The sequence below is a fragment of the Pungitius pungitius genome, chromosome 9 (genome assembly GCF_949316345.1).
Source record: "Pungitius pungitius chromosome 9, fPunPun2.1, whole genome shotgun sequence".
Taxonomy (NCBI): Eukaryota; Metazoa; Chordata; class Actinopteri; order Perciformes; family Gasterosteidae; genus Pungitius; species Pungitius pungitius.
Genome location: NC_084908.1, coordinates 15,089,229 through 15,112,774, shown reverse-complemented (window position 1 = coordinate 15,112,774; position 23,546 = coordinate 15,089,229). Strand labels below are relative to the sequence as shown.

At 44.3% G+C, this 23,546-nt stretch overlaps 1 protein-coding gene and 1 long non-coding RNA gene across 4 annotated transcripts in view; one reads left to right on the top strand and one right to left on the bottom strand.

Annotated features, from left to right (window-relative positions):
* Window positions 1-39: 39 nt before the first annotated feature.
* Window positions 40-10,641, bottom strand: LOC119217778 (calcium uniporter protein, mitochondrial-like). Its single transcript, XM_037471679.2, has 8 exons — window positions 10,393-10,641; window positions 3,119-3,182; window positions 2,852-3,019; window positions 2,096-2,200; window positions 1,769-1,941; window positions 1,450-1,653; window positions 692-808; window positions 40-279 (listed from the first exon to the last, which is right to left on the bottom strand). Exons 1-8 carry the CDS (start codon window positions 10,498-10,500, stop codon window positions 202-204), a joined length of 1,017 nt encoding a protein of 338 aa, XP_037327576.2. The 5' UTR covers window positions 10,501-10,641; the 3' UTR covers window positions 40-201.
* Window positions 10,642-10,762: 121 nt separating this feature from the next.
* The window catches only part of LOC119217782 (uncharacterized), a 42,636-nt gene continuing 29,852 nt past the window's right edge, over window positions 10,763-23,546 (top strand). For all 3 annotated transcript variants that reach the window (XR_009956867.1, XR_009956866.1, XR_005120296.2), the window contains exons 1-2: window positions 10,763-10,904; window positions 13,983-14,061. This is a non-coding gene — a long non-coding RNA (uncharacterized LOC119217782). The remainder of the gene's footprint in view (window positions 10,905-13,982; window positions 14,062-23,546) is intronic.

Genomic DNA, 23,546 nt, shown 5'->3' with positions numbered 1-23,546 from the left:
TCTTTTACTTAGACCGATTAGGCAGACAGGAGATTCTCAGTGTTTGGGAGTACTTTGTTTTTATTAGTCAGCAGTGTTTGTATTTTTCTCAAAAGATATAATCAAGACTGTAAAAAAAAGACAGCATGATATGGACAGAAAGGCACCATTATCAAAAGAAAGCAGTAAATGCGTTGGTACTCTTTACGTGTATGGGACGGTTCACGGCTTTGGCTGGATCTGTTCAAGTGGAAGCTGAAATTCAGTCGGATACCTCAGACGTCTCAGATCCTCCTCCACCTGCCGCACAGGGAACAGTCGCACAGATCACGTGTCACTAATGACTAACTCAGCGGGACTACCACCGGGCGGTTATTGTTTGTTATAGTTCCTGTAAATAATGCATGGCATGAGTTTAATCTTGATTCCATTACAACATCCTGTGTCTGGAAAATTATAAAAAGCTAAACATCAGCGTGTTATAATGCCATGTGAGAGAGTTAGCATTTAGCTCACCACACTTGACTTGGCGACTTGTTTGTTATTCGCTTGTATTTTTTGTCATGGGATTCAGTTTATAAAAAGGCTCATTTCCACTCCTGCATTTTAGCACATGTGCAATTTACCTGTTCTTCCTACATTTTTAAGTGTCCAAAATGTGTTGGTGAAATGTGTTCTGCTTCTGCAGGGAAGAGTGAAACAATCAACCAACCTCTGCCATCTCATCCCTTAGTTCATTGTATTTTTCAACGTTGAATTTGTTCCTGCTGGCCGCCTTGTAAAAGTAATGCAGGAACTGACGGTCTTTAGCGTCTGGGTATATATAATCCTGAGGGAAAGAGAGTGGCCTTATTAGTGGGACTAAAAGAATACATATCTATACACACACACACGAATATCTGCATATATAACAACTAGGCATTTAGCAGAAAGACTGGAAACTGGTTCCGTCTGTAGGCGACAACAATTGGTGGTGTTATGGTCTGCCGATAGGTACCAAACAGTGGATGTATAAAGACAACTGGGTTCAGCGTTGGGAGTGGCCTGTTCATACTTCTACAAGCTGCTCCGTAGCACAAATGGGTTCCGACTCAAGGTCTACAATTACCCAGATCTTCCACATCCATGAACCCATTGAGCAAAGTGCACAAGTGTTTCCGCTTCTAAGCTGCTTGGTGTCATTCGCATGAACGAAGGGAGGCAAATAACTCTGAATCTGGCTGATTACCAACTTTTAGAAAGCTGTAATGTCAGGTTCTACCCAAGTGTTCACATGTGAATGTTGTTGTTGGTGCTGGTCAAGCAGACCTAGACACCTTCTGACAGAACCAGGCTTCTTCTTTTCAGTCTAGATGCAGAGTTAACTACCGCTGGTTGTAGTTTCCAATTTAACAACTGGACACAAAAGTCACGTTGATGGTATCTAATTGGGAAAAAAAGTGGTTTCTCTTTTGACGCTTTGAGACTTGCCTGTTTGGTAAGGACATAATAGGAGAAGGCTCCAATGCTGGTGGCGTAGGTGATGAAGTAAGTGACCGGCTCCATGACGTCCCATGAATAGACCCACCACGTGAGCCAGGCCAGAGCGCCACCCTGCACAGATAACAGGGCCATGCCGGTCCACACGAACCTGGAGCTGTGGAAATCCGCTTTGTTGGACAGCTGTGCCTTCATCTGTAGTGGGTCGGGCAATGGAAAAAAAATATGGATGGGTCACCAGGCAACGAAACCAACAATGTGTTCCTTTCAGCGGATCAATGGCATACAGATGTTGAGGCACGTCCACTACCTTCTCCAGAGGGGACAGCTCCTGTTTGAGGTTGTCCAGTCTCTCCAGCAGCTGTCTCTCTTTCAGCAAGTGGTGTTCGGGCAGGTGGAGGGCCGTGTGCAGCAGGTGCACAACGTGCTTCATGTCCTTCAACTGCGCGGCCTGCTCACCGGACAGCGCCGCAGGAGAAGGCACTAAAAAGGTGGATGAGGATGAGACTTGAGTGACTTGAGCCGTGCTAAGGGCGTTAACCACTGCTGTGCCCCCCCCCCCCCCCCCCCCCCGAGTTGTAAATGTGAACACGGCAGCGTGAAGACCGATTACGACCGGGGAGAAATGTGTTGGCACCTTTTTCAGGGGCGCAGACATTATAAACTGCATCGTTGACGATGAGCTGGAAGCCTTTGTCCAACAGGGCGTCTATCAGCGTGGTGTTTGCTATCGGCTCTCCATCTGTCAGAAGAGGTCAACTGTTCAGCACTTTTGTAGCAATCAAAAAACGTGGGAACAAGTGCCCTACACAAGCCTCAGAAAAAAAAGAGTCAGTCAATAATTCACAGCCCACACAAAGTTACTCAACACTGCCAACTCAAAGGTCTTCTAAGAAGAATGAGACATGGGATAAATGAAAGAGGACGCCAATGTTGTATAATATCTCTGTGGTATCTTCTGAAATGACACATAATCTACATCTCTGCCTGCCTCACGTGGGGATTTCAGGGCCCTTTTCAGCAGCTTCAGTGTAATGTGCCTGGCATGTGTTGCATTCAGGTAGCGTAAATGGACGGGTGTAATAGCTCTGTTTTTCCATTAAGGAGAATGTGGGTGCACCCATTACTTACATCAGTACTGTGAACCCGGGGGACAGCCATTCACACTGGCTACTTTGACCACTTACCAGGTCACTAATAACCCTCTCAATTAAACTTGTTGGTTAAGCTGGTGTCAGGGGTGAAATGACTTAATGGTTTGTGTAAACATTGTGTCAAACCAGTTCACTGAAACTCTTTTCACTGTCAACAAAGAACCTGTCGAACCAAAAAGACGGTTAAGTCCTACTGACTAAACCCGTAAAAATGTGATCGGGCTGGTACATAGTCCCACCCTTGGAGGATATAGAAGTTATGGCTCCGGGGTCTTCTCTGTGCAGGTCTGTGATCAGGTCACCGACGCTCATCAGCATGGGCCGGAGGAAGAACAGGCACTTCTCTTTCCTGGAGGGCAACGGGACCTCCAGAACCAAACGGCCATACTTGTACCTCAAAGCCACGTCTGCAACACGTTGAGGAGGAAATAGTTTCTTTATATCACAGATCAAGTGAAGCATTTTTTTTTTTTACGCAGCAGGAGTGTGTAGTAACTGGGTATTACCACTGGATGATGCAAGTGTACTGTAGAAATGAGAATTTCCCAGTAGAGATGGCCTCTTTTGAGCCTGTAAAAGAAAAAAACAAAATAAATAAATGGTGGTAAAACATAACAGAGATAGAACAAAAAGAGCATCTGAAGCTTTTTCAGATTGTTCTCTCTGTTCTTTGAGCGCAGAGACACATCTGAACAAGCTGCCTTGGTAAACTGACATTAAAGAATAGGCCAATCCAGAGCGTCCTGACTTGAAGGATCGGACCAACCTACCGACTCAAAAACAGTCAAAAAATGAAAGAAAAATTATTTCTTCAATACCTTCTTGACACTCCTTTTCTAAATGGTGTGCAATCCGTCTGACAAGTTCATAGTATGGATTCTGCCGTTTACACCAGCTCCTCTTTATTAGAGCCCACTTTATTAAATGCCAGTTGGTTTCTCACTAAAATAGTACTTTTGTGTTCTTTAACGATAACTGATAACAGAGAGGGCCCCAATAGGATAAAACTCATTATTCTGAGACATTTTGGGGTTGTTTGTCTAACATGCAGACACTAAATCTTTATGGCCTCTGGGAGGTGTTACAAAGCAGCAATTTTACAACAAAGCTATAGACTACTGTCTGAATATTTTTTTATATGAAAAACATGCAGTACACTTTGAACCCTGGCTTCCTGGTGCTGAAACACAACAGAACTCTTTAAAGCGTCCTTTAAGGCTCCAGCTGACATCTAGGGATGTGGCAGCCACTCTCCTCCTCCCCTTTGTCCTCCAGCTGGGAAGCCGTTGGATCGATGTGAAATTAAAGAGGAGAAAGGGAGCCGTCCGTTCTCGGGGACCGGGGGCCTCGAGGCACAGTGCTTGGATGGAGCCTGGGAGGTGCCAGAAGTCCCTCACACCCCACTGGTTAGGAAGCGGGACTTGAACCGGAATAACAACAACGCGAGGGGGATCTGAAGCATGAACACAGCAACCCATGCTGGACGCCAGTTGCAGAAGCCAGGAGGATCACACGCTTATTGCTTGATAACGATCTCGTGCACCACGTGGTGAAGGACAACGTGGTTTTATAAAAGGCTATGTCCTCCAAAAAAAGAAGAAGAGTGAAACTAAGTGATCCCAATGGGACACAATCCAAGCAGCTCAGCTAGTGTGAGATCTCCAAATGTTATTGAACAACGGAAAGCTGTCACAGAGCTTTAACACCTACGCATCAGCTCACAATGGGAAAATTCATTTTTGGGGGATAAACATAAATTCTTTCTGAATGATGTTTTAAAAGGGGATGAACACAGCGGCCTACAAAGGCATACAATATTTCTCTGCGTGTAGTTTTGTCTTTTGATACAGTTAATGTTCTGGAAAATCAATGAATAAGTAGTAGTTCATGTGAAGTTTCTGGTTTCCAGATTTGATCCAAGATCCAATTGGCTAATTAAATAGCTGACTGGCTGGATCACATTAATGCATAAATCACCAGAAAGCCAAACCCATAGTCCCACTTATCAATTCACAACATTGGCCTTATGGTCGACATTTTTTTTTTTACAAATGCTTGCTTTTTCTTCTCAAACACTATCAAACTAAAATAGAAGGCGCCTCTCTCTGTCTGCCGCCGGAGTTCCTCGGCTAACGAGTTCTTCCTCGGCGTGTGTATTGATGAGAGGCCAAGAAAGCTCAGTGTCGAGTGTCAAGTGTTCTGGCTCTTCAGAAGAAAGACGCAAGCAGCAGATTCCCTGTGGGCATCTGATAAGCCTCCCCTACAACCACTGCAGCCCCATTCAACCGAGTGGTGCAGGTGCTGACCGCCAGAATAAAATGCCTATTCATCGCCACCCTCGTTAGCAAACACTTCACGTCAGACTTGTCTCCCTCTTGCTCTGAACACCGGATCTTACTGCATGTGTGTATTTGTGATCATTAACAGGCAATTCAACGGCTGGCTGAGTGCAGGCCACGTGCACACATACCAATCCCACTGTGTCACTGTGGCAGAAAATGCAGCTTGGGAGCCATGTGATAAATAGTGGGCCGCTTCCAAAGCCATGCTGCTGGCCCTGTGTGATCACTCTCTGCAGCACCCTGCATGGGGAATGCCTTGCTCGCCTGTGGATCATTTGACACAACAATAACATTAAAAAACGGAATGTATATTTATAGCACGGATGTCCCCTAGCAGTAGATGTGTCCCGCGTCCTCTTTACAGCAAATGGAAAGAGACACAAGGAGCGAGCGCAAAAAAGTGGATGTTCTTGTGGGGACAAGCTAAATGGCTAGACGTTACACGCAGAGAATATGAAGAACCTTTTTATTATTATTCAAGAGTGTCTAGTACAACACAGTAACGCTTTGAGCTAAATGCCAACAAGAACACACCAACATGTTAACATGATGCCTTTTAGTAGGTGGACAGAGACTTCACTTTCACCTACTCCTTAATTCATTTAGCACTTTCTACTGCCAATTTCACTCAATTCACTGACCCAAGATTATGAAGTTAGTGTTGAAAGTAATTGCACAAGATAAACACACACACACACACACATCTTTTTTGCTTTGTATGCAGATTAGTTTGTCCTTAAGACAGGCAGAATGGGTAGAGGACTGTGATTACAAGCCCTGAAATGCAAGAAGCGTCAGCTTTTCTCCCTGGAGAAGTTGAAAATATAAAAAAGGTCCAACTTCTATGGTTGCATTGGGTTTACACCCATTAGAAAAAGAGTCAGACACACCCATTAGCTCTTTCAACACATACAAAGGTCTCTCAGGCAGGTTAAAGGCTTTATGGCCCGCACACGCCTGTACAAACACAAGCAATAGGTGAGCACACCCGTTTCGTGTCACAAGACACAAATACAGCTGGAGAAAGGATTGGCCGGTTCCCTCAATTGAACATTTGTTCGCTTATCAAACCAAAACACGGTACCCAATCACGCAGCTAATCAATAGCCGTTTGTCCACTGTCCTCTGCGCATTTTGAGGTCATTTTGGTGCTGCGGGGAACAACCCGACACACTTGCTAATCATCGGAGAACATTTCCTCACACGGTTCTTTGTGGGAACAATCAGCCAAAGGTTTATTTACCCCTTGAGCTGTACGTTCATTATTTACGCCCCAGCAACAGGGAGAGGGGAGTCGAGAGAAGACAATCCGTCATCTCCCTCCTGCGCAGTGAACCATTTCGGGGCTTCTGCACAAGCAGTCATCAGGGTTATTGTGGTGACAAGCAGAGTCATTATCCCTGCAGTCCCCCAGCAGGTCGATATATTGTGAACGCGGTCACAAACGGCATGCTGTATCCAGACATCTCCTCCCACTCTCATTAAGGGAAAGGAACGTGACTTTTTCTCTGGCACACACACACGCACACACACGTGATTCTATCCGCAGGCATTACTTGAAGAGGGTAAAGAACGGCGTCGAGGGCGGGGTGGAAGGCTACGAAGAAGATAAATGGATATCCCCTCTGATGCCATAGGAACGTCACCACTGTACCATGAAAGTGATTTGCATTGAAGCCTGTCTTCAGCGATCCAGCAATGAGCTCAAAAAATGGGGGGAGGAAATACAAGGTGATGCAGAGGACTGCGGTACGGCGGCAGGACGGTACTGGCGAGGGAGGATGTACAGGGCTTTACAATAAAATAAAAATAAACAGTAAAACCCTGTAAAGATATGTATAGACATGTAGAAATATATATTTGAGGGGAGAAAAAACAATGGAGAAACGACAGAATTCAAAAACGCCTGCAAAATGAGTTGAATCATATTGTCCCTCTGGTCATAAAAGGCTGAGTCATACATCATCACAGGGTCAAGCAAAGACAAGGAGCGCACTCCATGGATTACTAATAGGTGGGATTCAAAACCATGAAGAGGGGAATATGAATGCAGGAAGAATATCCCCAAATCCTGGAGAATAATGTGACGGTCTGCAAGATTTATCTTCCAGCAACACAACGAGACCAAGCAGGCAGCAAAAGCTCCACCAAAATGGTTCAAGGTCAACAGGAGGAATGTTCTGGAATGGCCAAGTCGGAGCCCACACGTCAATCCAGTCAAGAATTTTGTAGCTGGACTCAAAGGGCTGTGCACGCCAGACCCCCGAGTGACCTGATGGAGCTCGAGATGCCTGGAAGAATGGAGACAAATTGCTGTGTCCAGATTTTCAAGATCCACAGACTCAGTGCTGTGGTGGCAGCCATACTAAATCTACTAAATACTGAACTGAAGGGGATTAATATGCATTTACTTATCTTATATTTCATTTACATTTCAGTAAAAATCTGTGTTCATTTGATTTAATTTTTCTCTTTTGTGCGAATACTTGTTGAAAAAAGCCATATAATATTTACCATGATTTGGCTCAAAAGGCAACGAATGGATGAAAAAGATATAGTAGTGCTGAGAGGTAAAATTAAACAGATAAACTACACTGACTCCAAGCCTTACCTTGAAATCTGTATCTAGACTGCCAAGAACTGTATTTACAATCGGTATGAATAAGAATTCTCAAGGGAAGCCATTCTGCAGAAGTGTGGGGCTTGTCTGTAGCTTTTTGCCAGTCCTGCTTGAGACGGGAGGAAGCGACAGATGAAACTCGATTTATGCTTTCCGCGTCCGCACGAGTGACATCCCGTCAGCAACGGCCCGTGGGTGGATTGCGTCAGCGTTCGCCTCTCCGTGCACATCCACAGTTTTCTAACTTCACAGGCGGAGACGGGAAGAGGAGAACTGAGGATTTAGGTGACCTTTTACCATTTTTTCTTTTTTTATTATAAATGTAATGATGTGCTACCGTTATGAGCACATATACAATAATTGAGGAATAAAAAAAAGAATCTGAATCTAAAATTCTAAATAATATTCCAGATTGAAAAAATATTTCACTCACGCTGGGACTGTGAAACTGGCCCTAAAAAAAGGCAAATCAACTACTGTGTTCTTCTCGCACGATGAGCTAGAGCTCCAGACGAGTTGTAGCTGAAAACATTTCAACTGAGTCTGCATAAAATAGACCCAGACTTTACATTGACATGGATTTTCCTTTAAAGATTTTTGTGTTCATTTAGTTAAGTGGCAGAAAGGAAATAAGGGGGGGGGGGGGGGGCAGAGGTATAACACGCAACACAAGTGGGGATCTAATGGTTATAGCGTATGCTTTCTTTACCCACATCACATTTTAATGGAGTAAAAAGATCATTTTAACAGCAATTCTCTCACTACAGCTCCTTTGAGGGCTTTTCCGAGCCCAACTGGCATTACTAGTCTTGTCACTGAGAAAGCGCCAGTCAGGCTTGCTCAAGTGAAACCATTTCCATTTTTTCATTATAACGGCATCCAGACTATGAAATATTCAAGACAGCAGATGGAGACTGCTGTCAGTGACAAAGTGTTGCTTGTTTAAGTTGTCTTGACGTTTTGGAGTTTGTGGCATTTGTGTTATATAGATATGTAGATTTTTGTCTCTAGCCAGCCATGTATGTTTTTAATATTTCAGCACTCTGTGAAAAATATCTGAACGTAGCCGAGAGGGAGTGAGGATGAAACATTGTTGCAGTGTTCGCCCTCTATGCTTAGAAAGGAAATCGGTTACTGAAGTGATCAAACACCCATGTGCATCAAAGCAAAAGGTAAAGTGTGTTAAGAGTACGTTCGGCCTGATAATCTGCCGCTGCCAGGCACCAACACATCCACCAGTCACAAACTTAGCCGCCCACTACAAAAACAGGAATATTAACATCACACGTGGTCGTCTGCCTTGATTTTCCAAGTCGTACTGCTTTTCTGAGGGCACAAGGGCACGGATGCATACTCTCTGTAGTTGATGTCTCATTTTACGATATCTCGAAAGAAATCTCTCCACGACTACGGTATCACGAGAGCAGCCGAGTTAGCACCCGAAAGCACATGCTGCTGCACACTCAACAGATTTAGCAAGCACCTGCTCATTCAACATTCAAGGAGATCCATTTGAAGTTGCTTATTCAACACGTCTGGTGATCGTGGTGCCTTCGATTTTACTGGCTAATGCGGCAATATTGAAATCCAACATCAGGGTCTTTGATAAATATCATACATTTCTTAAAATAACGCCCACGCTCCGTTGCTCTTTGCCCTTAGAGGTCTAAAGAGGGTTTGCTGGTCCATGGGTAGCTGGAGCAAGACTGTCCTGACAGTATGCCATTTGAAAAGGGGAAACTGCTGCTGCGATTATACAGTAGATGCAGTCTATATATAGAAATCATCTTAGTCATACTTGCATTCAGGAGTGACTCATGGCCTCTCGCACATCCAGCAGAAATAACCTTATCCTCTATATTTCCTCACACTGTTAGTTAACATTCACTCAGTATGGAGACGTCTTCTTGGCATTTAGCAGCCCTGTTCGTCCTTCTCGCTCACGACTGAGCTGACCTCTGCAGATATTTTTGCAATGGATGACAAAATGGCTGATTCAATCAAGATGTTACCAGCCAACTCAACCATTCATTAATAACACGAGTAAGCGGGTCATTTTCTAAGAGCACGACTCTTTTCAAACTGTGCATTTATTGTTTCATACATGCAGACATTTGCCCTGCATCTTCGACAACGGCTTCTGACATGATGACTGACCAGTGTCGAAAAAGAAATGCACAACTCCAGTACATGGATCTTTAAGCTGAGCATACGGTCACAGCGGCAGAGCCCCAGGGGAGGTGTCTGTCTCCCTTGAGGAGGACAAAGCAAGTCTCTACTTAAAGTTCGGACATGCATATCTAGCAGCCTAATCGTGTTCTCTTTCTCCATTAACAGCTTCCTTGGAGGAGTAATTGAATGAGCACTGCTTTAGTGAGCAGGTACTGTAATTGGTCTTTCTGCACACTTGGCACTTGGTGCCTTAGCCCCAGTGGAGGTAGGTAATGCACATGAATAAGTGATGTTACTTCAAATAGAGATAGGTAACGACAGACAGACAGACAGGGGCAGACAGTGAGAGTTGTCCTTCCTACACCTCCATTCGAGCTAATGCAGACGTATGACGTTCAAGCACAAGCAACAGCAACCAACGTGTTATTTTTATTTCTTTTAGGTTTACGTCAGATTTGAGACAGAACAAGAAGCCCAGTTTAACAGAAAATAAATAACTTCTCAGAAAAGGAGTTCGTCATTGAACAGTGCCTTTAAATAACTGACGTTAGCTCGTCAGATCGATACAATATAACGTTACCAAAGTACAGCAGGAGACGGCGGTGTAACGATAGCATATCAACATTAGTTTAAAGGCTCGTTTTACCTGGTGAAGAAAGGTTAGCGGGCGGGTAGTTCTGAGACCGCAGCGAAGAGGCTGAATACTTCCCGAAAGTCTCGCCGTAACTTTACCGACCAGCCTCACCGAAGCCATCTTCAGCCGTTAACTGCGTTAATTAGCTGTGCCGACGGGGCATATCGGTCACCAATTCTCCCGCAAGGTGAGCCTCGCTTGCCCGGTGTCCCGGCTGTGAAACGGCTTGTTGTCGGTGTACAAATAAAAAATAAAAAATGAAACCGGATGAGACGACGGCTACGGGACGGTGGGAGGAACCATAGCTCCGCCTGAGCTGCATTCCATTTCCTCCCAACCGCACGTTACGTTACGTTACGTAATGCTACTTGACCTAACCCAACGTAACGTTAGGTAACGTAACGTAGGTAATGTAGCATTACGTTACGCAAAGGTCGGACCTTTTCCTTTTTTTGTCTCCTCGTTGGTCTGTTTTACACCGGGCGTCCAGTAGGGAGAAGATGAGATGTCTTACCGAGCTAACCGTAAGTTGACATACGCATCCACCCTCGACACCACCCCAATAACAACGTGTTGCTGCTAACACGCACTCGTTATGAGGTTTATCTAAATCAACAAGGGTGGAAAAACAACCTCCACCCTCATAGGTTACAGGGCCCTCCAAAAATCGACCGTTTGCGTATCTCTTCATCGAGACAGGTGTGTCAACGGTAAAGAGGACAAATGGCGAGTGACGTGTACAAGCAAACCACTAGTTAACGTTATATGTTGTTGAGTTAGCATTTGCTCAGAGCCATGTAACGAAACTGTGAGCCACTCTTCAATTAAAGAGATGGACATAATATCCGCCATCTTGTTTTTACACAGACGCGTTCCATCAAGGCAAGTTACTTAATAACGTTAATTAATTAACTAATTAATAGAGACCAAAATGTTAAGGCATTTTTGCTGAGAAGTAATGTATCTGCTTGAATTTGCTTACACTTATAATGTTCACTCAAAAAGTTGCTGCAGCTTAATAATACATGTAGGCCCATGTACAGTCGTGTACATAGATAGTATTTGTACAATGGAAAATGATCCAACTTTATGCTAGTTTTATATGTATGAAAGGGCTTGTGAAGCCATTGCGTAAGTTTCTTAGAACCTGCAATCTCTCAGCTGAGCAGCAGGGGGCGACTCTTCACGGTGCAGAAAGAAGTCAGACTGCATCTCGGAGAAAATTACCCTACTGCTCACTTGATTTAACATTGTAAAATAGTTTTTGGTCTCAATCCTAGTTTAAAGTCTTCCTCAATACATCATCATGTGTTCTTGCAAGTGATGTTGTCATTTAGAAGCAAACAGACCAGAAAGCGGAGTACCTAAGCCATCGTCATGTCTCTCATCCACATTCAAAGTTCCTTTCATCAGTTACAAGAAACCAGTTTGCTAATGACCACATTTCAAGATGATGACGGCAAAATTACTTAACAAGAGGCTTCGTAACGACAAAACAATGGACGCCATCACAAAGACTATATCCACTTATACAGTGTATAAGCCGAGGTCACTATGCGGTAACTCCAAGGACATGCAAGACAAATCTGATGCAAACCTTTCAATCCCAACTTCTACTAAGCGGTTAAAAAAACAAAACCCCCCAAAAATAGTTGGTGCAAATATGCCTCAAAACTGTAATCTCATACACAATATGTGTTTTGGAAAAATAAATCACACTGTAATTAAAAATGGTAGTCAATAATTAATCATAATAATAATTGAAATATTCATACCATTCATTGACTCCGAGATTTCACGTCTCAGTTTTGTTATGATGTCAAACAAATTTCAAAGCACAAGGAACACACATGCCGTGTTAGTTTCTTTTTGTGTGCATCTAACGTGTATGTGTGAGGCATTCATTTTAATTTTAAAGCATGATGGCTTATTTTTATTTACATAGAGCCGCTGTGCATGAATATTCCTTTATCAGTATGATGGATGACTTCAGTTTTTTACCCAAAGCAAAGCCTTCCCTGATTTATAGATATAGACTCATTAGTTAATTGCCTCCAAACTGATTGAACCTTCACTTTTTTTGGTCAATAATAACCAAAACTAATTTGTTCATGGATTTCAATCCACATAATTATTGGCCTTCATGTGGTAGACAACGTGTCATTTTGGAACAACACATTGTGCAATTGATTCTGGGGACTGCAGTTTGCCATTAAATATTTAAGCATTTTACAGAAAAGCTGTGCAGTTGGCAAGCTGAGCCTGGTTATAAAGATCTGTACGACTGACCTCAAGAGACAGCGTGATATCTGATTGTATTTTCACCCACTGACCTTTAAGCCCAACAAGACAACTGCTCTAAGCACATTCTCGTGAAAGATGTTTCACTTTCCACACATCGTTAAACAAACCGAGGACATTTGTGTAATTGTTCACCACACCTTACCTACAATATTGTACTGTTTGATCAGTTTTTTCTAACATATCTTTGTAGCTTTTATTCCCCTTAAGGGCCCTTTAAGAGAATGTTTCCTCAAACTAGCTGATTCAGCTGATGCTTTAAACCTCCCAGGCTAAAACATACCTCATTTGCTAAAACGGATACGAAAGAAAGGAAGTATTATTCATTCAGCAAGGACTGAGACTCAGGCGTAGAGGAATGAAACAACAAAAGTACTTCTTTTCAGGTTCAGGATCTTTTACTGGCAAAACTCTTATTATTTCATTAAAAGTAACGCAGGCAAAAGCATACTTGATACGCTCAAGAAGGAGAAAGCAAAAGGCCTGGCAACAAAAAAAAGGAACACCAAAAATGCACTAGGACCACTGCTGTCTTGATACATAAAAAAATCAGGGTCAGACGATGGCTAACCTGACATAGATTGAGTGACGGATAGGGGCTTAAATGTAGATGATGCTAACTGAATTCGGCTGTAGGGGAAAAAGGGCGGGAAACTAAACCGAGACAGAAAGTAAAGTGGTTCTGGAGGGATAGCTGAGTGGTCCAATGAATAAAACAGGAAGTTACACTAGTTGCAGTCTCTTTGAGTTGTCACAATTTCTTAGACTGTCTTTCTGCTTCCTTGTATCCTGGGTGATGGATTAAGGTTGTCAATAATTCCAAAGAGACAATGGATGACAGAAAGACTTCAAGGCGATCCAAATGGTTTTAGTAAGAAAGTTGTCCATTCCCCTTTAAAACTGATCTTTTTTACAGAAATCACTGCAGGAGGAAAGTTACAAATCTATTTTCTGGTCAACTATTGGCTGTCGCCCTCTGCTAGATTCATCCTCTCATATTGGGCACAAAATGTAAACTGAGAAAGTCAAATGAAGTCATGTTTGGGAAATGCACCAAGGATTTGGCAAGGGTGCTCCAGGTCCTCTGAGAGAAGCGGTAACTCTAATAGCTAAATCTGACATTTGTCTGAAAAATGTAATAATCAAATATTACTTTTATGCATGCAGTAATTCTATTGTGACGACAGACTTCTTCAAATCTGAATTATCATTGCATCTGTTTTCACTGTAGACTTTCATGTGTTCTCATTCATGTATCAAAGTCACCGCAGAGCCTTTTGTTTCGCTGGTCTATGTTGCAGGTTGGATGGCTCTCGGAGAACCTGCTCGGCCGCACTGTTGCTCGGAATGACAAACATGACAGCAGCCCTCGCGTGATGGGTGAGTTTGTACTTTGTGCTCTAAACCTGTTCAACGGACCGAGGCTGCCCCCTTGTGCACTTGCAGTGGCATTACATAAATAATTCAACAAGAATGCGTCAGAGATATTTGCTCTTATTGAGGCTACTCATAACAAGAAAAACAGGTTTTTTTCAGAAGAAGTGAAAAAAATCTGCATATGAGCTTCTTGACGTCCCGCTGTTAACATAAATAAAAATGATTAAAAGATCAGCATTACAGTGCTTGTTATGATGCTACATGTGGCACCATCTTGTGGCGTCATAATCAAACAGTCAGGCGATCTGAATGTGTTCAACTTAAGTAGCAGCTTGAAAAATTTGAAACAGGCTCTGAAATACCTGTTAAACTGTTAAACGTTTGAAACCATAGTGATACTGGCCTTACACGCATTGAGTCCTCAATCTCAAACTATATTGCATCTTTAAGAGCATGAACAGTTTCAAAGGATGGTAGATTTACAGAGTAATTTCATTTACAGTTGATAATGTTCACAAAAAGATGTCTAACAACTTTACAAAAGTTTCCTGCAGTTCTGTCTGCATATCACATCAAAACCCAAACCCCCGTGTTGAGAGACGTCTCCACACACAGAGGCAGGCTTCAAGACAAGTCAACCCTGAATTTTTAATATCTGCAGACTGAATATCAAAGGCTCGTGAAAAATTATAGATGAACCATGACAAGTCAAATCCATTTGAGTTAATTAGACGTAAAGACACACAGAGAGAATGCTTGAAAACTACTGTACAATCTTCTAATGTCCTGATACTTTTCACAGTGTTTTGTACTGTACCTGCAGGATTCTCAGTGGTACTCAGTGGGTCGTGTGTTCAAAGGTCACCTATCGGAGGTTACTGTAACATCACAAGACCACGTCTGTGGCATCTGGTGGGCTCCATCAACGTTTTACAGTTTGGTACTTACTTTAGTACTTTAGTTAGGTGTGTTTCACCACTGGGAGGGCTTATTAATCTCCCCTTTAAGTTTTCATGTGTTATTTTCCTGCAACATTAATTTGAAAGAATAACAACTTCCAAATATATTTATCTTTTTCAATCTATTGAAACCCTTGACTACGCACATGCAATGTCAATTTGACTAATTATAGCTTTCAATTAGCTGCACTAAAAGGGATTATGATTTGTCCCATTAAGGGGGGTTTATTCTAACGCAGCTATGTCTTATAAATTTGAAATAATTAAGACATTAGCATAGGTCTGTTTTCAGTTTGACATGCTTTGCTCAGAGGAAGGCCCCTTTATTCATAGTTATAAATCAATACAATTATAATGAACTCCTAGGAGAGGGAAGTTTTTCGTGCACTCTAATTTGTTCACTCAGACGTAAAAGTCAAACTACTGAACCGAGCTGCTGCATCTTTGAGGTGTCCCGCAGATTATCTTAGCCATCCAGCAAGTCGTTTTTTGGTCTGGCCTCATTACAATATGCGATCAATATTCACGGTAGTTGTAGGTTGCGTATTGTGAGAGTTGTGGCCAAACGGAGGCAGCAGAAATTGGAGGCCTGTCAGAGGGAGGGGCTGCTGTTTGAAGTGCGCGGGGGGAGTGCAGAGCCGAGGTAATTGTGTCTGACGGGCGGCGATAATGATGAAGCACAGATCAGATCAGCTGCACATCCCCTGCGTCCAACACACCCCCCCCCCCCCTTCCTCCCCCCGCTGCTGTATTCACTTTTCTCTTCTCTCCTAATTGACCGGGCTGCGTCTCCCCCGAGCCCCTTTGTTATTATTTATTAATAATTCATCACTAAATAATTCACACCCTTGGACCCGCTGTGTTAATTGAGCCGGGTGGGGTGGCAGCGCTGGTGGGGGTGTGTGTGTGTGTGTGACTGTGTGTGTGTGTGGGGGTAGACGGAGGATGGTGTAAAAAGTAAGGAGGGAATGGGAAGTGGGCCTTCCTCAACTTTAAGGGCAACAACAAAAAAGGGGGAAAGGAATATTTTGTCGTCCACAGGGAAGCGTCTCCGGGGCTACTGGACGTTGCAGTTCTGTCTGTCAGTCTGGAGCAGAAACAGTTGGTCAATTAATCAATCCTTTCAATTGACTCAAAAGATATCAGTTCCTATTTTTTAATAGATTCATAGTTTTTTCTTCGGCTCAGATATGGGAAGTTGCTGCTTTTCTCTGATTTATTTATTTTTCTCTTTCTTCTCTGTGTTTCCAGTCTGCTTCTCACCAGTCAAAAAATGCAAAACAAAAATTGGAAAACAAAAGAAACAAGAAAGAGCAGTAAAATGGCACCTTATGTCCACATATTTACACTTTAAGTGGTCTATATCAAGAAAAATGTGGGTGTTTGTGATGTTCATATGTAAAACAATACAAATATTGACCACAATATCAATGTTTGCTATTTTCAACTGTCAAATATTGGTTGTGACCTCAAAAGTGTTGGTGGGGCTGGATCATAAAGTTGCTGGTAGTTAAGCAAGTTTCATTCCCTGTGAAAACTTAATATTACTACTGACATATTAATTAAATAACAGTTATAGTTGTGGCATGTGAGTCAGTTTGGGAGCAGCAGCAGCAGCAGCAGAGGTGTCCAGTAGGGGTCAGCATCAGATCACCAGAACACCCCCTCCACGCCCCCCCCCCCCCCCCCCCCCCCACTCTGTCGCCCATACACACACAGTGGAGCTGCATCGGTTGTTACGAACCGCATGCTCCGTGTGTCTTTAATTATTCATACAGCCCTTCATTAACACCCTAAACAAATACAAATTGCACAGCAGCATAGAGGGAGTCATGGCAGTCACACTGTGCCAAGAATGTTTTCTTAAGAAAACGCCTGTTTGCTGATTTGTAAACCTGCTCATTGTGGAATTATTTGAATCACACGTTTTCTTCCCAAACCTCACTGACACAGTATGCAAGATATTAGAATACATGAAATATGGAAAGGTTCCATGGGAGACTTTTTGTCGGCTATGGCTTGGCTGAATAGTTCACCACACTGGATGGAGGGCAGAACTGAAAATGTTGACTGATTCATAATAAGACACATAATCATTCTCTCTGCACCCCCCCCCCCCCCCCTCGTCTTTCACTCGGTCTTCCTCACACTCAAACACTGGCACTGTGTTGAGTCGCTTGGGCATTGCTCGTCTTCAGAGCCTTGCCGAGTTGATAAATCTCTTTTAAGCGGAGCAGTATGTCAGGAAATCAAAGCAACTCCGAACCAGTCTTTTAAAAGTTGATTTATTTTTTTTTTGTTGGGGGAAATATCTGCGTTTGAAAGGGCGGGGGGGAAACAAGTTTGTTAAAAAAGCTCTCCCCAGTTTGTGTTTCTTTGGGGAATGGTTCATCTGAAGCTGCCGAAAAAGGTCCATACAAGTCTCCTGCTACGGGGGAGCATGCAGACTGCGTTTTGGGACCAGAGAGGAAGGGCCAGCAGAGAGGGATCTGTCTGGCTGAGCTCAGTGTACACACAGCATGTATTTCTGTAGACATCGGCGTAGACTTAATCTAAGAGTACATCAAAGCATCCCATGCTCCTCTTCTCCAGCTAAATCCTTCTCTGGTCCTTATTACCAAAGTGCTCATAAATGCCTTCGGGGAGTTGGGAAGATGGAAAAACACAAACAAAAAACAAACATGTTTGCTTTTATCTTTCAAATAACTATTTATGCTGGTACAAATGAGCATTCTGAGAGGGGATCACATTGTATCATAGCGGGCGGAGATATAAAGATTCATGCTGGCTGAAAAGAACAAAAGAAAGCCGCTGTACGGCGGAGCAAGTTGTGTTTTTTTTTTTTTTGTGGCGTTGCCGGATGATTGGAGTGGGCCGCCAATCTGGAAAATGAACCTTTCCGATTCAGCGAGTGTTTTCAAAGAGTCAGATTAACAAACGGCTCGCGCCAGTCTGTTTTGAATTTACTTTTTTTTTTTTCTTCGATGTTCTTGATGTGAGCGTGGAGGCAGAGGAACCGGTTGTGTACTCCATCGGGCCTCCAGGCTCGGTGGGCCGGGGGAGTAAACATGCTCTCAGCGGCACAGGAGCCTTTCCATCAGGAGAGCGCGTATAACCCCATGGAGATCCCACTGAGTTCTGAAGCCAGAGATGGTGAATAATACAACAAAGTGAGGAGTAGTCTTCCGAGGTTCCACTGCTCCTCTGCGCAGAGAACTACTACTACTACATGAGAGAGAAAAGACGTAGAGGGCCCTGATGGCTGCAACTTCTCCGTCCACTCTCCTGAAATGTTTTTTGTGCCTTTGGTAGTAAAACGCAGCGCCGCATTGTGCTGTCGCCGTGACGGCGGCGAACAATGACAGTGTTCTCATGACGGCACCCCAACCTCATCCCGTGGGGGCCCTTCTCCCTTCTTCTCCCTTATGAAAGATTCACACCCCCGCCCCCCCCAATACGCCTCTCTCCCATGCGTCTCCAACACCGAGAACTGACACGCGGTAAACGGAGAAATATTCAAAGGCAGGCCGGGTGCTGCCCGTCTCCCACAGGGGCCCCTCTCCCTTTTTACCCACCCTCCCCTCCTCGCCACTGCAGAGGAATCAAAACTCTTTGGACGTCACACAGGCCGATTGAAGTTCAATGCCTTCTCCGGAGCGGTCCCTCTCCCTGCGATGGCAGGTTTAATTAGAGCTGTCAGTCAGGCCCTGGCATCGGGGCAGCGCCACAGGGCGCCCTCGGGGCCCAATCAGCGCCGGGGTCCCCAGGAAAGGGCCATCAAACGACCCTGTAAGACGATGCTGTAACCCGGCGTCGGCGAGCTTCAAGCTCATTGCCCGTTTCATCACATGATAAAGGGCACATCGCCACACTTTCAGCTCTGTGTTTTTGAACACTGATGCAAAGCTGCAGTCTTGTATTTTAATGGTGGCCGCACCCTGGAAGTCTGTATAGCTCTTCTTATTGAGACGAATAATACAGGAGAGTGAAACAAACCGCTCCCCAGTAGTGTCAGTGGGAAACCGGAGGCAGTTGGTTATTTTCTTGCATCATTTCAGCTTTTTAACAAATTGTGTTCCAATTACAATGAGTCACATGATTCAATGAAAATAAATGGGTGCTTCTCTGTCCAACAATCGAAAATCCTGAAACAATGAGATATCCACGAAATCACGGTACACAATTCAAATGCAGGAGCAAACAAAACCTAAACAAAACAAAGCCAGCTTCTTTGAAGAACCAAAATCTCGGACTGACCGAGTTCCTTTCAACAATATACAGAGCATAATATTCTCAGTACCAGTATGTTATTCAGAGCGTCCTTCCAAATATTTGGAAAGAAGGAGGGGAGATGAAACGGGGCTAGAACAATGGGACTTTGACTGTGTTATGGCGTCCGTGCACCTCGCCCCGCCAGCCCTTTGTAGTGTCCGTGTCCCCAGTCGGTCCCCCGCTTGTTCTGAGTCTGGGTGGGGTCCCCCCTCCCCCCTCACTCCCATTTATCAACCTATCTCGCGCACACCTGCTCCATCACTCACACACACACCTTTTTGTTTACGTTTTGCTTCCAAACTGGGATTGAAAATTTCGCATTTGAATCATTTTTAAAAGGATCTGCTAAATATCAATCCAAATTGGCCTGTCAATGATTTGCCCCTCCGTGTTGTTAATAACGCTTGGAAATATTCAGTTTGATCGTTTGGTTCAAGTTAGTGACGGACGCAATTGTGACTCTCCCAATAAGCAGATGATTGAGCTACAAAAATATTATATATACATATTATCATCATATATTATTGATCACGAACAAGATCACTGCTGTCGACGGCAAATGAAGGATAAAGAATTTTGTTTATTTATTCAGACTCGTTTCCTATGGACATGGGTAAAATATTCTCTCTGGGGTGTAACAGTGAACTCGGGAAAGTTGGCAGAAAGTTTCTCTAATTTTAAATGCATTTCAAGTTGGCTTTAAAATGCCCAAAAGGAACCCACTTATATCACTTTCATTTTATCTCACTCTTTCATCAATTCCATGAGATGAACCCATTACTTCATACAACCCCCCCCCCCCCCCCCCCCCCCCCACCCCTCCATCCCTTTCCTTTCTCAATGTGCAGTACCCAATCTGACCACCGGGAAATGCTGCGATGTGAGGCACACAAAGACGAGGTTGCTGAGTTTGGAACAAAGAAAATAAAGTGTGGATTTCTTTGGGTACAGCGCGTTCCCCAGAGTTCCTTTTCACAAGTGATCCTTGGCAAGTAACGGGGGCCTGTGGACACCTTTTTAATTCCACCAATCAAAGGCAAATAACAGAACTGAGGTCTGACCTATATTTACTCCGCAGCAGCCTCCCAAAGGAACGACAGGTACCCCGGCATCATGCACCCCCCCCCCCCCCCCCCCAGAAATACATTAACTTCATACAGGATGGGAAGAGTCCCCTTGACCAAAAATAACAAAGTTTTTTTCATTCATTGTTACGTTAAATCCGGCTCCCTGCCTCTCTCGCTCTCCCTTTGGGTGAGTTGAGGGGGTGTCTATGGTCAGCGTGTAGAGGCTGTGTCAGGCAGAGGTAATCCATGGTGATCTGCCCTAATCTGTTACAGATACGCAGCTGAAGCACAGAGAAGATGCTAGAGGAGTGTGGGGGGGGGGTGTAAGAGTCAGAAAAGGGGGGGAAAACTGGATTATGGCAGTACGTCTGCATTAACTCATTGGCCTTATCTTTTAAATGCTCTGCGAGAACAGCTTTTGCTTGTACACAGGGAATGGCGCCTTGTACATGCTCGGATGTGTGCGATTCTGGCATTGCGTGCGTGTGTGTGTGTGTGAGTGTGAGCTGAGCTTATTTCATGCCAGCCATACAGGCCTGAGTGTGACTCTATTATAGCGGGGAGCACGCCCAGTGCCCCCTTCTACTAGTTCCTCACTAGCTCCCTTAAACGTCTTGACAGCCTGTCTCAGATGATTTAGTTTTCATTTCCCTCTCTTTGGTTGGGCGCAGTGACCGATTTGCTTCTTAGAATACGCTTTCTCAATCGCCCGAGTCAGATATAAAATCCCTTTTTGTCCCGATACCCGAGAAATACGTTCTTTTGGCATAATTATCTACGCCGAAACTACATGCAATTATGGTTCACACGGTTATTGTGGAAAAATATCTGATTGTTGTGGAGGAAACTGTATCACATGTGGAGTCGCGCCCCGGTTTTGGAGCCTGATTTACCCAGCAGCCTCAGGGACACGCACACACACATCCTTTGCAGGCGTAAACACGTACCCATACACACCAAAAGAAATGTTCACAAACAACTGTTATAAAACTGATATGTTGATTGATACAGTCGGCGGAGGTCTGCCTAACACAAACAGCCGGGAGCACGCACAGTCCTGCGCTCATGCAGTCCCTCGTCTCCAGTCATGGGGGGGTCAACCTCGGCCCTTAGAGAGAGAAAGAGAGAGAGAGAGAGAGAGACTGACTGTGTGGATGCTCTCGTGTTTATGTTTGGGAGATTAGCAATGATGAAAGATTGCCTTTTCAAGTCTGGGCTAGAGGGGCCTGTGTTCAACGCCCCACCCTTTCACCACACACACACACACACACACACACACACACACACGCACAGATGCAGACATGCTCTCTATAGCCACCACATGTTCACCACATCCAAAGATTTGCAAGATTGCAGAAACATTGCCTCCAAATCCATGCCTGACATTGATTCAGTGGTCTCTCAGGGGTCCCGGATCTTAGTCGCACTGCACGTGGAAGCTGCCCTGACACTTTACCCTCATCTGTCCCGTTCCCTCTCATCTTCCCTTCATCGTCAAACTGCAATGAAAGAGCCTCATTGTTCCACTATATCTGTATGTGGTCTGTCAGTTTTTCTCTCTCTCATTTTCCTCTTCTCTCTGTTTCGGTCTCTCTTGCTGCCATATGCTTGGCCCTGTGTATTGTTTCTTCATTCGTCTCCTCGTGGTGTCATGGAATATAATGTGACTTATTCATTTTTTGGGGGAGGGGTGTTCCCATGCCAGGAGATGAGCACCGTGCTGTCGGTCTTCCTTGTCATTATCTTTAGCCACCAAGCCAAACAGAAGAAGTTATGAGGTTGAAAGCTGCACCCCCTCCCTCCCTCTGTCTCTCTCTTTCACTGTTGTGGATTTGGATTAGGAAATCCCTTAGTTTGAATCGGCAACATGCTTGGGCAATTAGTTTCCCATTAGCTGTAATGAAAAGCGGAGTTTTCCAAACAAAACACAATTACCAATGGGTGAAGCACTCACCGCATCTGTGCCTCTCCCAGAAAAGTGATCTAAAGACTTTTTGGTCACAGTCCCGTGATCCTATTCACTGTTGGACTTTTCCATTGTCTGAATTTGCATCAATCATAGGTTTGTTTGACCAGGTATTACAGGCTGTATTGTGTAACTTTTCTCTCTTTACGCAAAGCTGATTCTGTTTTCTTTGGCTCGTTGACAAGGCCCCATGTGACAGTCTCACCCACTGCAGAGATTCATGCTTTGGGAACAGCTCATAGTACGTACGCCAGAGTTCCTGCTTGTCTTTAAACTGATGAAGCACTTTGATGTTCCCCGTTTTATTACACGCCGTGGTGAGTGTATCCACCTACTTCCTGTTTCAGCTTGGGAAGAAAACTATTCATCCATCAAATTGTTGGTACCATAGATGTAATTTACGTTTTTAGTAGAAATACTGATTCTGGGGGGGCCCATGTTGTAGAGAGGCAAGCTCCTCTGGTCCCACCTACAAAACAGTGGAAAGCACCTATTCAGGTGAAGTCATGACAGAGTAGTTTTGCGGTGGAGGACTGACGATAGGGGAAACAAAAGAATGCCCTGAAAACAACTTAATCAAGCACATATCCTGATGACAGTGATTATCTCCTGATTGGCTTGATAACAGGTTTGCACAGACGAGCAAGACAGACTTAAAGCCAAAGACATATAGACGGACGTATCGAGGTATAAAAGAAAGACGGAAGATGAAAAGCTGTTGTATGAGCCAACTTAACCTGGAGGCACTGGCCTGGCTGCCTGTGTGCAACATGATATGTCCTCTGTGACAGCCGCTGACACCGCTTGATGTGTGGACTCAGAGGTTGTGTGTGTGTGTGTGTGTGTGGCGGTGTTGTGGGGTCGGGGTTGGCATGCTTATGCAAAAATGCCACAGGGCAAATGATACACCATCCTCCATTTTTAGAATTGTTACGCGCAGATGAAATTGCATTCCGACGTGCCAGTCGCTCAATGAATGAGACGCCTTGTGCGTTGGGCCTCGCAGTTAGCGACACGCAGGAATGTAATGTCACGGCGGGCTAACCTACAACAGCGGGCACTTAATGCAGAACGTGGACACTGGCGACCGGCCTTCTTTGCTGCACGAAACCAGTCCTCCATTATTTGTCCCCGGCAGAAAATAAAGGAGCAAACACGCTGACTCAATCAACATTGTCCTCGTAAAACTTGAATGAGCCGCTCGGTAAACATCATAGATGTGTC

Coding starts and splice junctions, on each gene's coding strand:
- LOC119217778 (XM_037471679.2), bottom strand. CDS start 10,500: ATGGCTTCGGTGAGGCTGGTCGGTAAAGTTACGGCGAGACTTTCGGGA. Junction 3,183..10,392: donor CGCTAACCTTTCTTCACCAG/GTAAAACGAGCC, acceptor TTTCTTTTACAG/GCTCAAAAGAGGCCATCTCT. Junction 3,020..3,118: donor TACACTTGCATCATCCAGTG/GTAATACCCAGT, acceptor AACGTGTTGCAG/ACGTGGCTTTGAGGTACAAG.